The sequence below is a fragment of the Pseudophryne corroboree genome, assembly GCF_028390025.1.
Source record: "Pseudophryne corroboree isolate aPseCor3 chromosome 2 unlocalized genomic scaffold, aPseCor3.hap2 SUPER_2_unloc_4, whole genome shotgun sequence".
Taxonomy (NCBI): domain Eukaryota; kingdom Metazoa; phylum Chordata; class Amphibia; order Anura; family Myobatrachidae; genus Pseudophryne; species Pseudophryne corroboree.
In genome coordinates this window covers 110,695-127,455 of record NW_026967491.1, presented here as the reverse complement: position 1 = coordinate 127,455, position 16,761 = coordinate 110,695, and the positions used below count along the sequence as shown (strand labels likewise).

General features: G+C 46.5%; 1 protein-coding gene across 1 annotated transcript; it reads right to left on the bottom strand.

Annotated features, from left to right (window-relative positions):
• Positions 1–1,973: 1,973 nt before the first annotated feature.
• On the bottom strand, positions 1,974–16,154 carry LOC134983060 (ecto-ADP-ribosyltransferase 5-like; the record flags this gene model as incomplete). The annotated part of the gene is made up of 2 exons (XM_063948755.1): positions 1,974–2,091; positions 15,406–16,154. Coding segments are annotated over 2 exons (867 nt in total), but the record flags the coding sequence as incomplete, so codon positions are not given.
• Between the last annotated feature and the right edge of the window lie 607 nt (positions 16,155–16,761).

Here is a 16,761-nt window from a genome sequence, read left to right as displayed (position 1 = left end):
CAAAACATGGGATGTGTTGGATTTCCCAGCTGTAAAGCATTCACAACATTTGTGGCATTATCAGAAAGCACAAATCCTGAGGAGAGTCCAAGCGGGCTAAGACATTTTTCTGTGACATTCCTTAGTTTTATCAGGTTATCAGAGGTATGCCTCTTATGACGCTTTCAGATCGCAAATGCCGGATCCCACCTGGTAAGAGAAACGTGTCCTTACCGGGTGGGATCCGGCATTTGCTCTTCTCTGCTGGCTTTCCAACCCGGCAATATACAGAGTCGGTTGCCATAGCAGCGGGGGGCGCAGCAGCAGCAGGGGCGGGGGTGGAGGCAGCGCTGGGAGATAAGCTCATCTCCTGCGCCGCCTCTCCCTATGCTGTGAATGGGAGCCGTGTCGCATCGGAACGGCTCCCATTCACACTGCACCTGACCCGGTAATCAACCCGGTAATAACCCTTCTTTTTAACCGGGTTGAATTACCGGGTCAGGCAACCCTCTATTTTGGCCAAAGTGCTTTCACATCGCACACTGACCCGTTTCGACACGGCAATATGCCGTGTCGATACCGGGTTATTTGTGCGATGTGAAAGGGGCATTAGTGAAGCCGGTGATACAGAGAGTAGCCTGCTGCTGTTGAAGGCGATTCACCCAGGTCCGATTGTCCATTTGGCATTTTGTAGGCCAATAATTAGGTTTCATTATTTAATGTCCTTATACAGGTGAGGAATGGCTAGTTTAGCAGGGGCAAATGCAAGATTTAGCAAGGGGGGTTTCCATTGGTGTGTATGTATATATGAATGTTCTCTCTCTCTCTCTTTCTCTCTCTCTCTCTCTCTCTCTCTATATATATATATATATATATATAATATTTTTTAAACATATATATTTATATATATACATATATAGCACGCATTCATATATACACACACAAACACACATACGTACGTACGTACACCAGCGCGCAAACACACATGCATACAAATACACACAGAAACTCGAAGTTCAAGCTTACATGATCTTGCAGGCGGTGGGAGCAGAAGCCGGGCGGCAGTGTGAGAGGACGGAGGAGCTGCTGTGGCTGAGTATGCGCAGCCAGCAGCTCCCCCGGATGTTCTGTAAGCAGAGAGCTCCATAGCTCTCTGTTGCTGCTGCAGCTCCGCGTTCGCGATCGCAGTCGCGCCTTTTGCTGAGATGGAGACAAAGCTGAAAACTCAACTCCTCAGGGGGGGTTTCCAGGTACTCGGAAACACCCCGCGTGCGCCACTGTTTAGTAAAAATGGAACTCAGATGTAATTTTGTACCTAAAACCCGCTGCTAATACTAGAATAGCCATCATAGCGTCAGTGCTCCCCTGTGCGACTGGGTGAGAGCTATCATATATGCTTTCTCCCGCAAAGGATTGTTTCACAGTCAATTGTTGTTTGAAACTACTAGTAGTCTACATGGTCCCATTCTGGGATGAAGATCCACTCCCAGCAGAAGCAGACTTAGCGCTCAAGGATTCTTCTGAGGATCCTTGATAGGGGAGGAGTCACTTATCCATATCAAATTGCACGTAGGATTACCCCCGTTCATTAGTGAGGAATGGGATATTAAGGATGAAGGTGTTGCTGGTGCAGATTGCAGGTACTGAGATGTAGTTGAGAGATGGGAGCCAGGTGATGCTGGACTGCTTGTTGTTATTTTTTTAGCATAAGGTTCTTATTTTCCATAAGATGTCCCATGAACTCACTGCATATGACGTAACAGGGAAGAGGTTCGGTTAAGATCTTTACCTCTACTTAACATGGCATTACTAATGCTACAGATGGCTTGACTATTGTTGTTAGGGTTTGGGCAAAAATAATTCCACACATAAGAGGTGGATTGTTAATTCTTATGCCCATGCATGACAATGGCCTTCGTCTTATTACGGGCAAGAACTGCTTGCACTGGTGCCTGACTTACACAAACAACATCCTCGTCTTTATCATTTCCTCATTAGCACTGGTTATCAGCTACACAAATATCTTCCTCATCCTGTTGCACTTCTAAAGTGGCATCCTCAATTTCTGTGGCACCAGCTACACTTCTGCTACTCATCCCACATTTGCAGAGGCTGCAAAAAAGGTGGAAGGAGGCTTCTTTATGAGTACAATATCAGAAAGGTCAGGCTCACAAATAGAATTTATCTCTCCTCAGGGATTTGTGACGTTTCTGAACATACAGTTTGTTTTACTGCCTTAGTGGGGGTTTTGAGCACATATTTTTTTTCCACCTCTTCTAGACTCTGAGTGAGAAGGTCTTACATCGTCATGAAAGGCAGAAGAAGATGCCTCACTGACAGTTGCAGAACCACCACTCATAAATAAATACAAAGGCCTGAACCTTTCATTGCCACTGCATGTACAGAATGGCATGTTGTCACTTTTATGTTTTTCTGCACTAACCTTTCCCTTTATTAGATGTGTTTTTTTTTCTTTATGACTGTAAAATATTGTTTGTCTTATTTCAGATGCCCTGTCTTAAACCCTTTATGCCCTTTAGTTGATGACATTGAAGGACTGGTATCGTCATTACTGGTGGCAGCAGCTGCAGTGATAGTATTTGATTGCTTCTCCTGCTTTTCTTTTGACTGATCATTAACAGTATTGATGAACACACACAATTTGTACAAAGTAAACCTAGTATTTATTTAGCTGAAGTTTTTTTTTGCAAATGACAACTTTATACAGTATATATGAAAGCAGTGGGGCACGGCCTGGCCCTGCATACACACAATTTTTTTTTATTTATTGTTAATTTTTTTTTAAATAAATTGCTGTGAATCACTGCACTTATATTATTCATGCAGTGGCATGGCCTGGGTCTGAAAATACCCATTTTTTCATGCTGTGAATCACTGTGTTTATTATAGTAATGGTACCAGAATGCACCAAAAATAGATTAAGGCTGCACTGCGGGTAGTGACAAAAAATAACACCCATGTTCACCAAGGGTTAATGTTGTCCATGTATTAGGAGCTCTGGGCAGTAATATGGGCTGTGACAAAAAAGAACACCAGTATGCATCAAGTGTTAATGCTGGCCCTGTATTTGGAGCTCTGGGCAGCACTGTGGGCAGTGACAAAAAAAAGAACATCAGTGTGCACCAAGGGTTAATGTTGCCCATGTATTAGGAGCTATAGGCAGCATTGTGGGCAGTTACAGCACCACTGTGATTGATTGTGAACCAATAAAGGCTTAATAAATAATGGGATTAAAAAGAAAATGCTGCCCTTTGGAGGAACTGAGAAGGTGCTCTGGGCTTTATATTGCTATAAAGCTATAATGCCCTGGCAATCTAGTGGATGTGCCCTTTGAGGGTAATTCTGAGTTGATCGCAGCAGCAAGTTTGTTAGCAATTGGGCAAAACCATGTGCACTGCAGGGGAGGCAGATATAACATGTGCAGAGAGAGTTATATTTGGGTGGGTTATTTTGTTTCTGTGCAGGATAAATACTGGCTGCTTTATTTTTACACTGCAATTTAGATTTCAGATTGAACACACCACACCCAAATCTAACTCTCTCTGCACGTGTTATATCTGCCTCCCCTGCAGTGCACATGGTTTTGCCCAACTGCTAAAAAAAATCCTGCTGCGATCAACTTGGAATTACCCCCTTTGTCCAGTGTCCTGTGTGTAATGACGCCCAAAGGAGAGACTTATATTGAATCCAAATCATGTGAGATCCGACGCCGGGTAGATGACGTTTTGCCTCATATTGGAATCCGAGCAAGGAGAGAAAACTTTGGCTGGCACTTGGATTCCCTCAGATCCCGTAGGTTTGGGTTGCCTCTGCAGGTGCCCCACCACCACCAGAGCATGCTGGAGTCCTAGGTACACTTAGTGACATCACACTCACTTCCTAGGTACACTCAGTGATACCACACTCACCTTCTAGGTACACTCAGTGATACCACACTCACCTTCTAGGTACACTCAGTGATACCACACTCACCTATTAGGTACACTCAGTGATGCCACACTCACCTCCTAATTACACTCAGTGATACCACATTTACCTCCTAGGCACACTCAGTGATACCACACTCACCTCTAAGGTACACTCAGTGACATCACACATACCTTCTAGGTACACTCAGTGACATCACACTCACTTCCTAGCTACACTCAGTGCTACCACACTCACCTTCTAGGTACACTGTTAGGGTCTCCTGCCCTGTGCTGCCACGTCGTCATGGCAACCGGGAGACAAGTGCTAGCGGAGTAACCTGAGCGCAGCTGATACTCCGGTTCGGGTCTTTTGCTGTGCAGTGGTTACAGGCTCTGTGCACGGCAGGGGATCCGGTGCTGGTTTTTGTGCTCACAGTCTGTGAGGTCTGAGTGGGGCGTGGACAGCACCTGCTATATAAGGCCTCTTCTCAGGTTAAGCAGATGCTGCTGAATCTTTGTTGGTTAGTCAGTTCCTGAAAGTTAGCCAGTACTGTGTAGCTTTGTATTTGTTGTTGCTTACTGAAAATAGGCCTGGGGATTTGGTACTACACTCTGCCAATCCAGACCTAGCAGTAAGACTGGAGTCAGTCGTTTAACTTGCTGGGGTTCTTTTGCTACTCTGTGAACTTAGCAAGTTTGCGGCTGTATTCTCAGACTAGACTGCCTAAATCCTGTCTCACTGTGCAAGGTGTTCAGGTCTCAGTTTAGTGGCAGAAAGCTGAACCTGTGCACTGCAAGTGAGGAATAGGATTGTGGAGACTCTCCTTGTGTCTATCATTCCATCTCTGACCAAGGAGTGTACTGCCACACCCGTTGGTAACCCTTTAGGGTTTTTGCTGTTGCCCTTAGCAACAGCATTTCGGGTTCTCTACGTATTAAAACACAACATCTTGCTTTTTCCATCTGAGCATTACTAATACTAGGGAGACACCCAGTTTCTTAGCCTCTGGGCTTCTCTGTTCACTTTGTGTTTATTTCGTTACCCTATCACCTTCTGTGTACGTAATGTCATATTCCCCAGTCTGCCTGTGAGTTCATTTGTTTTGCATCCCTATCCGTTCAGACACCAGTACATTCCTGCAGGCACTGGTGTGCATAACAGTTCAGATACCAGTACATTCCTGCAGGCACTGGTGTGCATAACATATTCAGCAGCCTAATACTCCTGTTGAAATTTTGTGGGAATATGGAGCATACCCCTCAAAATACGTTGCAACAAGTGGTCGATCAGGTGCAGGTCCTGACTCGACAATTTAATGATTTGTCCATTAAAATGCACACCTCCCAGGCCGCTGGCGGAGCTCCCGCAGCAGCAGCACCTTCAGGGGTTAAGGAGCTGAAAGTAAATCTCCCGGATCGTTTTTCTGGAGATCGCTCGCAGTTCTTTTGTTTCAAGGAGAGCTGCAAGCTATACTTCCGGCTTAGGCCTCAGTCTTCTGGGTCGGAGATACAGTGGGTGGGCATAGTGATTTCCTTGCTACAAGGAGACCCACAGGTCTGGGCATATGGGTTGCAGCCTGACTGTCCGTCGCTTAAAAGTGTTGATGCTTTTTTTACGGCACAGGGCATGTTGTATGATGACCCTGACAAGACGGCATCAGCCGAGGCTCAGATTTCGATCCTTAAGCAAGGGCGAAGGCCAGTTGAGGTTTACTGTACGGAGTTTCGGAGGTTGGCCCATGATACCCAGTGGAATGACCCAGCCCTGAGACACCAGTACCGAAGAGGTCTTTCTAACCAGATAAAAGACCAACTGGTACAATATCCCTTGCCTGATAGCTTGGATCAGCTCATGCAGTTATCCATCCGGGTGGATAGACGGCTGAGAGAGCGTAGGCTTGAAAGGGAGACCGAGGTTTCCTTCTTTCCCAAGGGAACCTCAGACTCTGAGGAATTTTCCGAGGAGCCTATGCAGATTGGGGCTACCCGCCTCTCCTCGCGTGAGAAGACGCGGAGGAGACAGCAGGGGTTGTGTTTGTACTGTGGGAATAAAGGTCATGTGGTAGTATCATGCCCAGAAAAGCCGGAAAACTTCAGGGCCTGAGGGTGATGGGAAATATCCTGTCAGGCCAGAAGTCAGAATTTCCCAAGAAGACTTTTATCATTCCGGTGACCTTGAAGATCCTCGGTCAAACAGTCAAGACTGAGGCCTTTGTGGACAGTGGGGCCGACGGGGTTTTTTTGGACCGCCAATTCGCCCTGAAACACTCTGTTCCCTTAGTACCCTTGGCATCGGAAATTGAGATTTGTGGATTAAACGGGGAACCATTATCCCAAGGTAAAATTACCTCTTGCACTAGCCAGATTTCTTTGTTTATTGGAGCCACACACTCTGAAAAATTGTCCTTTTATGTGACTGTCTGTACTTTTGCCCCATTGGTGTTGGGGTTACCCTGGTTAAGGGCCCACAATCCTCAATTTGACTGGGTCTCTGGGAAGATTCTTAGTTGGGGTACTGATTGTTTCAGGAGTTGCTTGAGCCTTCCAGTCAGGCTCTCGCAGCTAAGTTTGCCAGGATTGCCAGGGTGTTATGCAGATTTTGCGGACGTGTTCTCCAAAAAAGTTGCAGAGGTACTACCTCCCCATCGCCCCTATGACTGTGCCATTGATTTGTTGCCAAATGCTAAGCTTCCCAAGAGCAGGTTGTACTCCCTGTCACGTCCTGAGACTCAGGCTATGGCAGAGTACCTTCAGGAGAACTTGGCTAAGGGATTTATCAGACCTTCACAGTCTCCAGTTGGGTCGGGGTTCTTCTTCGTGGGTAAAAAGGACAGTTCGTTGCGACCCTGCATCGACTTCAGGGAATTGAACCGTATCACGATTAAAAACTCATACCCACTGCCTCTCATTTCGGTCTTGTTTGACCAGCTTCGTACTGCCACCATTTTTTCTAAGATTGACCTACGCGGTGCGTACAATCTAATCCGAATAAGAGAGGGGGATGAATGGAAGACTGCCTTTTATACCCACTCAGGGCATTATGAATATTTGGTGATGCCTTTTGGGCTCTGTAATGCCCCGGCAGTCTTCCAGGATTTCATGAATGATGTACTCAGGGAATATTTGGATAGATTCTTAGTTGTATACTTAGATGACATCCTAATCTTCTCCCATTCCCTGGAGGAACATCGGAAGCATGTACGCTTAGTCCTCCAGAAACTCAGAGAGCACCGTCTTGGGGCGAAGCTGGAGAAGTGTGAATTTGAAGTTCAGCAAATCACATTTCTAGGATATATTATCTCCCCAGAAGGTTTCCAAATGGAGGGTTCCAAGGTACAGGCAGTCCTGGATTGGGTGCAGCCCACTAGTTTGAAGGCGCTTCAGCGTTTCCTGGGCTTTGCGAATTTTTATAGACGATTTATCGCTGGATTTTCGTCTATAGTGGCACCCTTGGTGGCACTCACTAAGAAAGGGGCGGATGTTGCTCACTGGTCTTGTGAGGCTAAAGCGGCTTTTGCCCGTCTCAAAAGGGCATTTGTATCGGCCAAGGTGCTGCGACACCCAGATCCAGAGCGTCCTTTTGTGGTGGAGGTGGATGCCTCTGAGATGGGTATTGGGGCAGTGCTCTCTCAGATGGGAGTGTCTGATAATCGCCTTCATCCCTGTGCTTACTTTTCCCGTAAATTTTCGCCTGCCGAGATGAATTATGACGTGGGTAACCGGGAATTGTTGGCTATTAAGGATGCACTCGAGGAGTGGAGACACTGGCTTGAGGGGGCTAAGTTTGTGGTCTCAATTCTCACCGACCATAAGAATCTGGCATATTTAGAGTCAGCGAAGCGTCTCAATGCCAGGCAGGCACGATGGGCTTTGTTTTTTGCTCGCTTTAATTTTTTGATAACATATCGCCCTGGGTCAAAAAACATCAAGGCTGATGCGCTCTCACGGAGTTTTGCTCCAATCCAGGAGACCACCGAGGAGCCGTTGCCCATTGTGTCCCCATCATGTATTAAAGTGGGCATTACCCAGGACCTCTTATCATTAGTCCTTAGAGCACAGGAGCAGGCTCCTCCAGACCTTCCGGTAGGTCTTTTGTTTGTGCCTCCTAGGTTAAGACAGCGAGTGTTCCTGGAATTCCATGCCAAGAAGTCGGCAGGTCACCCGGGTATTGCCAGAACTCGGGAGTTGCTATCTAGGGCGGTGTGGTGGCCCTCGGTGGCTAAGGATGTGGATCAGTGGGTTCGGGCATGTGACATCTGTGCCCAAAATAAGACTCCTAGAGGGGTTCCTGTTGGCCCATTACATCCACTCTCTATCCCATCTAAGCCATGGACCCACATTTCAATGGATTTTGTGGTGGACTTGCCCAAATCTTCGGGGATGACAGCCATCTGGGTTGTCGTTGACAGGTTTTCGAAGATGGCGCACTTCGTTCCACTGGTTGGGCTGCCATCGGCCAGACGCCTGTCTGAATTATTTATGCTGCATGTTGTGCGTCTCCACGGGTTGCTTGCCACTTGATGTGGTCTCTGACCGTGGATCCCAGTTTGTGGCCAAATTCTGGAGGGCATTTTGTTCCGATCTCCAGATTTCTGTCAGCTTGTCGTCAGGCTACCATCCGCAGTCTAATGGGCAGACTGAAAGGGTGAACCAGTCCTTGGAGCAGTTCCTCAGGTTTTATGTCTCCAAGTGCCAGACTTACTGGGTTGCTCATCTGTCCATGGCGGAGTTTGCATATAACAACGCGGCTCACTCTGCTACAGGGATCTCTCCCTTCCTTTGTGTGTATGGGCATCATCCTAAGGCCAATTCTTTTGACCCCCTGGACTCCACGCCTGGTGCTTCCTCTGTGGTTTCGGTCCTTATAGGTATTTGGAGGAAAGTGAAGAAAGCCCTTGTGTCTGTGTCATTAGTGACCAAAAGGGTTTTTGATAAGCGGAAAAGACCCTGCAGCTTCAAATTAGGAGACTTCGTCTGGTTGTCTACCAAGAATTTGAAGTTGAGACAGCCATCTCATAAGTTAGGCCCCCGGTTCATCGGCCCTTATAAGATCACCAGGGTTATCAATCCGGTGGCATTTCAGTTAGATCTGCCCCGTTCTTTGGGTATCAATAAAACATTTCATTGTTCCCTTTTAAAAAGGGCGATTAGTAATCCTTCTTCCAGTGGAAGACCTTCCCCTCTTCTGATACGTGGCCAGAGGGAGTTTGTTGTTGAAAGGATTCTTGACTCCAAGATGGTTCGGGTCGGCTGTCATTTTTGGTGCACTGGAAGGGGTATGGCCCGGAGGAGCGGTCGTGGGTGCGCAGTTGTGATCTTCATGCCCCCAGACTGATACGCTATTTCTTCTCGCAGTTCCCTGATAAACCCGGTGGTAGGGGTTCTTTGACCCCTCGTCAGAGGGGGGGTACTGTTAGGGTCTCCTGCCCTGTGCTGCCACGTCGTCATGGCAACCGGGAGACAAGTGCTAGCGGAGTAACCTGAGCGCAGCTGATACTCCGGTTCGGGTCTTTTGCTGTGCAGTGGTTACAGGCTCTGTGCACGGCAGGGGATCCGCTGCTGGTTTTTGTGCTCACAGTCTGTGAGGTCTGAGTGGGGCATGGACAGCACCTGCTATATAAGGCCTCTTCTCAGGTTAAGCAGATGCTGCTGAATTTTTGTTGGTTAGTCAGTTCCTGAAAGTTAGCCAGTACTGTGTAGCTTTGTATTTGTTGTTGCTTACTGCAAATAGGCCTGGGGATTTGGTACTACACTCTGCCAATCCAGACCTAGCAGTAAGACTGGAGTCAGTCGTTTAACTTGCTGGGGTTCTTTTGCTACTCTGGGAACTTAGCAAGTTTGCGGCTGTATTCTAAGACTTGCCTGCCTAAATCCTGTCTCACTGTGCAAGGTGTCAGGTGTCAGTTTAGTGGCAGTAAGCTGAACCAGTGCACTGCAAGTGAGGAATAGGATTGTGGAGACTCTCCTTGTGTCTATCATTCCATCTCTGACCAAGGAGTGTATTGCCACACCCGTTGGTAACCCTTTAGGGTTTTTGCTGTTGCCCTTAGCAACAGCATTTCGGGTTCTCTACGTATTAAAACACAACATCTTGCTTTTTTCATCTGAGCATTACTAATACTAGGGAGACACCCAGTTTCTTAGCCTCTGGGCTTCTCTGTTCACTTTGTGTTTATTTCGTTACCCTATCACCTTCTGTGTACGTAATGTCATATTCCCCAGTCTGCCTGTGAGTTCATTTGTTTTGCATCCCTATCCGTTCAGACACCAGTACATTCCTGCAGGCACTAGTGTGCATAACAGTTCAGACACCAGTACATTCCTGCAGGCACTGGTGTGCATAACATACACTCAGTGATACCACACTCACCTATTAGGTACACTCAGTGATACCACACTCACTTCCTAATTACACTTAGTGATACCACATTTACCTCCTAGGCACACTCAGTGATACCACACTCACCTCTAAGGTACACTCAGTGACATCACACTCACCTCCTAGGTACACTCAGTGGCATCACACTCACCTCCTAGGTACACCTATTAGGTACACTCAGTTACATCATACTCACTTACTAGGTACACTCAGTGACATCACACTCACCTCCTAGGTACACTCAGTTACATCAAACTCTCCTCCTAGGTACATTCAGTGACATCATACTCACCTACTAGGTACACTCAGTTACATCATACTCACTTACTAGGTACACTCAGTGACATCACACTCACCTCCGAGGTACACTCAGTGATATCACACTCACCTCCTAGGTACACTCAGTGACATCACACTCACCTCCTAGGTACAATCAGTTACATCATACTCACTTACTAGGTACACTCAGTGACATCACACTCACCTCCGAGGTACACTCAGTGATATCACACTCACCTCCTAGGTACACTCAGTGACATCACACTCACCTCCTAGGTACAATCAGTTACATCATACTCACTTACTAGGTACACTCAGTGACATCACACTCACCTCCTAGGTACAATCAGTTACATCATACTCACTTACTAGGTACACTCAGTGACATCACACTCACCTCCTGGGTACACTCAGTGACATCGCACTCACTTCTTAGGTACACTCAGTGACATCACACTCACCTCCTAGGTACACTTAGTGACATCACATTCACCTCCTTGGTACACTCAGTTACATCATACTCACTTACTAGGTACACTCAGTGACATCACACTCACCTCCTAGGTACACTCAGTGACATCACACTCACCTCCTAGGTACACTCAGTGACATCACACTCACCTACTAGGTACACTCAGATACATCATACTCACCTCCTAGTTACACTCAGTTACATCATATTCACTTACTAGGTACACTCAGTGACATCACACTCACCTCCTAGGTACACTCAGTTACATCATATTCACTTACTAGGTACACTCAGTGACATCACACTCATCTCCTAGGTACACTCAGTTACATCATATTCACTTACTAGATACACTCAGTGACATCACACTCACCTCCTAGGTACACTCAGTGACATCACACTCACCTCCTAGGCACACTCAATGACATCACACTCACCTCCTAGGTACACTCAGTGACATCATACTCACCTACTAGGTACACTCAGTGACATCATACTCACCTCCTAGGTACACTCAGTGACATCACACTCACCTCCTAGGTACACTCAGTGACATCACACTCACCTCCTAGGTACACTCAGTGACATCACACTCACCTACTAGGTACACTCAGTTACATCATACTCACCTCCTAGTTACACTCAGTTACATCATATTCACTTACTAGGTACACTCAGTGACATCACACTCACCTCCTAGGTACACTCAGTTACATCATATTCACTTACTAGGTACACTCAGTGACATCACACTCATCTCCTAGGTACACTCAGTTACATCATATTCACTTACTAGATACACTCAGTGACATCACACTCACCTCCTAGGTACACTCAGTGACATCACACTCACCTCCTAGGCACACTCAATGACATCACACTCACCTCCTAGGTACACTCAGTGACATCATACTCACCTACTAGGTACACTCAGTGACATCATACTCACCTCCTAGGTACACTCAGTGGCATCACACTCACCTCCTAGGTACACCTATTAGGTACACTCAGTTACATCATACTCACTTACTAGGTACACTCAGTGACATCACACTCACCTCCTAGGTACACTCAGTTACATCATACTCTCCTCCTAGGTACATTCAGTGACATCATACTCACCTACTAGGTACACTCAGTTACATCATACTCACTTACTAGGTACACTCAGTGACATCACACTCACCTCCGAGGTACACTCAGTGATATCACACTCACCTCCTAGGTACACTCAGTGACATCACACTCACCTCCTAGGTACAATCAGTTACATCATACTCACTTACTAGGTACACTCAGTGACATCACACTCACCTCCGAGGTACACTCAGTGATATCACACTCACCTCCTAGGTACACTCAGTGACATCACACTCACCTCCTAGGTACAATCAGTTACATCATACTCACTTACTAGGTACACTCAGTGACATCACACTCACCTCCTAGGTACAATCAGTTACATCATACTCACTTACTAGGTACACTCAGTGACATCACACTCACCTCCTGGGTACACTCAGTGACATCGCACTCACCTCTTAGGTACACTCAGTGACATCACACTCACCTCCTAGGTACACTCAGTGACATCACATTCACCTCCTTGGTACACTCAGTTACATCATACTCACTTACTAGGTACACTCAGTGACATCACACTCACCTCCTTGGTACACTCAGTGACATCACACTCAGCTCCTAGGTACACTCAGTGACATCACACTCACCTACTAGGTACACTCAGTTACATCATACTCACCTCCTAGTTACACTCAGTTACATCATATTCACTTACTAGGTACACTCAGTGACATCCCACTCACCTCCTAGGTACACTCAGTTACATCATATTCACTTACTAGGTACACTCAGTGACATCACACTCATCTCCTAGGTACACTCAGTTACATCATATTGACTTACTAGATACACTCAGTGACATCACACTCACCTCCTAGGTACACTCAGTGACATCACACTCACCTCCTAGGCACACTCAATGACATCACACTCACCTCCTAGGTACACTCAGTGACATCATACTCACCTACTAGGTACACTCAGTGACATCATACTCACCTCCTAGGTACACTCAGTGGCATCACACTCACCTCCTAGGTACACCTATTAGGTACACTCAGTTACATCATACTCACTTACTAGGTACACTCAGTGACATCACACTCACCTCCTAGGTACACTCAGTTACATCATACTCTCCTCCTAGGTACATTCAGTGACATCATACTCACCTACTAGGTACACTCAGTTACATCATACTCACTGACTAGGTACACTCAGTGACATCACACTCACCTCCGAGGTACACTCAGTGATATCACACTCACCTCCTAGGTACACTCAGTGACATCACACTCACCTCCTAGGTACAATCAGTTACATCATACTCACTTACTAGGTACACTCAGTGACATCACACTCACCTCCTAGGTACAATCAGTTACATCATACTCACTTACTAGGTACACTCAGTGACATCACACTCACCTCCTGGGTACACTCAGTGACATCACACTCACCTCCTAGGTACACTCAGTGACATCACACTCACCTCCTAGGTACACTCAGTGACATCACATTCACCTCCTTGGTACACTCAGTTACATCATACTCACTTACTAGGTACACTCAGTGACATCACACTCACCTCCTAGGTACACTCAGTGACATCACACTCACCTCCTAGGTACACTCAGTGACATCACACTCACCTACTAGGTACACTCAGTTACATCATACTCACCTACTAGTTACACTCAGTTACATCATATTCACTTACTAGGTACACTCAGTGACATCACACTCATCTCCTAGGTACACTCAGTTACATCATATTCACTTACTAGATACACTCAGTGACATCACACTCACCTCCTTGGTACACTCAGTGACATCACACTCACCTCCTAGGCACACTCAATGACATCACACTCACCTCCTAGGTACACTCAGTGACATCATACTCACCTACTAGGTACACTCAGTGACATCATACTCACCTCCTAGGTAAACTCAGTTACATCACACTCACCTCCTAGGTACACACAGTGATATCACACTCACCTCTTCGATACACTCATTGACATCACACTCACCTCCTAGGCACACTCACTGACATCACACTCACCTCCTAGGTACACTCAGTGATATCACACTCATGTCCTAGTTACACTTGGTATTTTTACACTCACCGCCTAGGTACACTCAGTGACATCACACTCACCGCCTAGGTACACACAGTGACACCACACTCACCTCCTAGGTACACTCAGTGACATCATACTCACATACTAGGTACACTCAGTGACATCACACTCACCTCCTAGGTACACTCAATGATACTACACTTACCTCCTAGTTACACTCAGTGATATCACACTCACCTCCTAGGTACACTCAGTGATATCACACTCACCTCCTAGGTACACTCAGTGATATCACACTCATGTCCTAGTTACGCTCAGTGACATCACACTCTCCTCCTAGACACACTCAGTGACATCACACTCACCTCCTAGACACACTCAGTCACATCACACTCACCTCCTAGGCACACTCATTGACATCACACTCACCTCCTAAGTACACTCAGTGATATCTCACTCATGTCCTAGTTACACTTGGTATTTTCACACTCACCGCCTAGGTACACACAGTGACATCACACTCATCGCCTAGGTACACTCAGTGACATCACACTCACCGCCTAGGTATACACAGTGACACCACACTCACCTCCTAGGTACACTCAGTGACATCATACTCACATACTAGGTACACTCAGTTACATCACACTCACCTCCTAGGTACACTCAATGATACCACACTTACCTCCTAGTTACACTCAGTGATATCACACTCACCTCCTAGGTACACTCAGTGATATCACACTCATGTCCTAGTTACGCTCAGTGACATCACACTCTCCTCCTAGACACACTCAGTCACATCACACTCACCTCCTAGGCACACTCATTGACATCACACTCACCTCCTAAGTACACTCAGTGATATCACACTCATGTCCTAGTTACACTTGGTATTTTCACACTCACCGCCTAGGTACACACAGTGACATCACACTCACCGCCTAGGTACACTCAGTGACATCACACTCAGTGCCCAGGGATACTCAGTGATGTCACACTCACCTCCTAGGTACACTCAGTGACATCATACTCACATACTAGGTACACTCAGTGACATCACACTCACCGCCTAGGTACACTCAGTGACATCACGCTCAGTGCCCAGGGATACTCAGTGATGTCACACTCACCTCCTAGGTACACTCAGTGACATCATACTCACATACTAGGTACACTCAGTGACATCACACTCACCGCCTAGGTACACTCAGTGACATCACGCTCAGTGCCCAGGGATACTCAGTGATGTCACACTCACCTCCTAGGTAAGCGCAGTCATAGTAGCTGCACAGTTGCCCGGTGCTCGTCACCTCATACGTGTTTCCTGTTTGTTTTATTTTGTTAAATGTTTCTGCGACAGGAATTAAGACTTCTTGTTCATTTTTATGGTACGAAATGTCGGCAATTGATGCTCCAAAACAGGTTGACATCTGAAAAAAAGTTGCTGTTCCAAAGCGTTGAGCTACATTGTAGCTGAGAGATGATGATGTAAACTGTCCGTATCTGTATCTGTTATGTACATTCGAGGTGCGTGTTATCCCCCTGTACACCTGGTACCTCTGAGCACAGCCTTTCCCCAGGACCTGTAATGCCCTCGTCAGGTAGAAGTGAAGAGCTTTAAAGTGGAAATTGTTCATGTAATAATCTCTGGATCGCCCAGCGATGGACACGTTCCTGTTTAGCTGGCTGTAGATGGGGCTTGCCATTGTATACAACGCAACAGCTGTTCCGTACTCATCTCTAAACTTCTCAGGAAGGACTAATCCTCCTTTCTCTGTCTGCCAGTATCTCCATGCGGTATCCCACAATGCAGCAAACTGGCTATGTCTCTTTTCCTGCTGCAGTATCTTTGGCGCTTCACGCTCCATGTCATCCCTGCAGCAGAGGTACTGATCGTCAAACGCGTCCGGCATCATGTCCAGATCCTGAGCCTGACATCGCAGCTACAAGAGATGTGCGGGAAAGTATTACAAATAGAAATTAATCTTTTTCAGAGCTAAATGTTTATCCGCCTAGAACATTTACATTGGGAATATCCACCAATGTCCAACATGACACTTGATTGTGTTTATGGCAATGATTTTACTAGCAAAACACGAATAGTAAAAGCATTGCTGCCCTTTTACACTTGTGGCATAAGCACAATCAGATTTCCGTAAACAAACTTCAAAGAGATTTAGAAAACAAGTACAAGGGGGTAATTCAGACCTGAGCGCAGGGCTAACTTTGCTGTCCTGCGATCATATAGTCGCCGCCCAAAGGGGAGTGTAAATTCGCTGTGCAAGTGTGTGATCCTATGTGTACTCCGAGCTGCAAAAATCCAGTGTGTGCGCAGCCCAGCACTTACTCCTACAGTGCGATAGAATCAGGATAATCGGGGCCGGAGCTGACGTCAGACACCCTCCCTGAAAACACTTGGGATCGCCTGCATTTTTCCGGACACTACCAGTAAACGGAGAAAGAGTACCAAGAGAGAATGGCACTAGACTCCTATGTTGGGGCACTCGTGTATATAGCCAACTTATACCCAAATTGTAGTGGACAAAATAC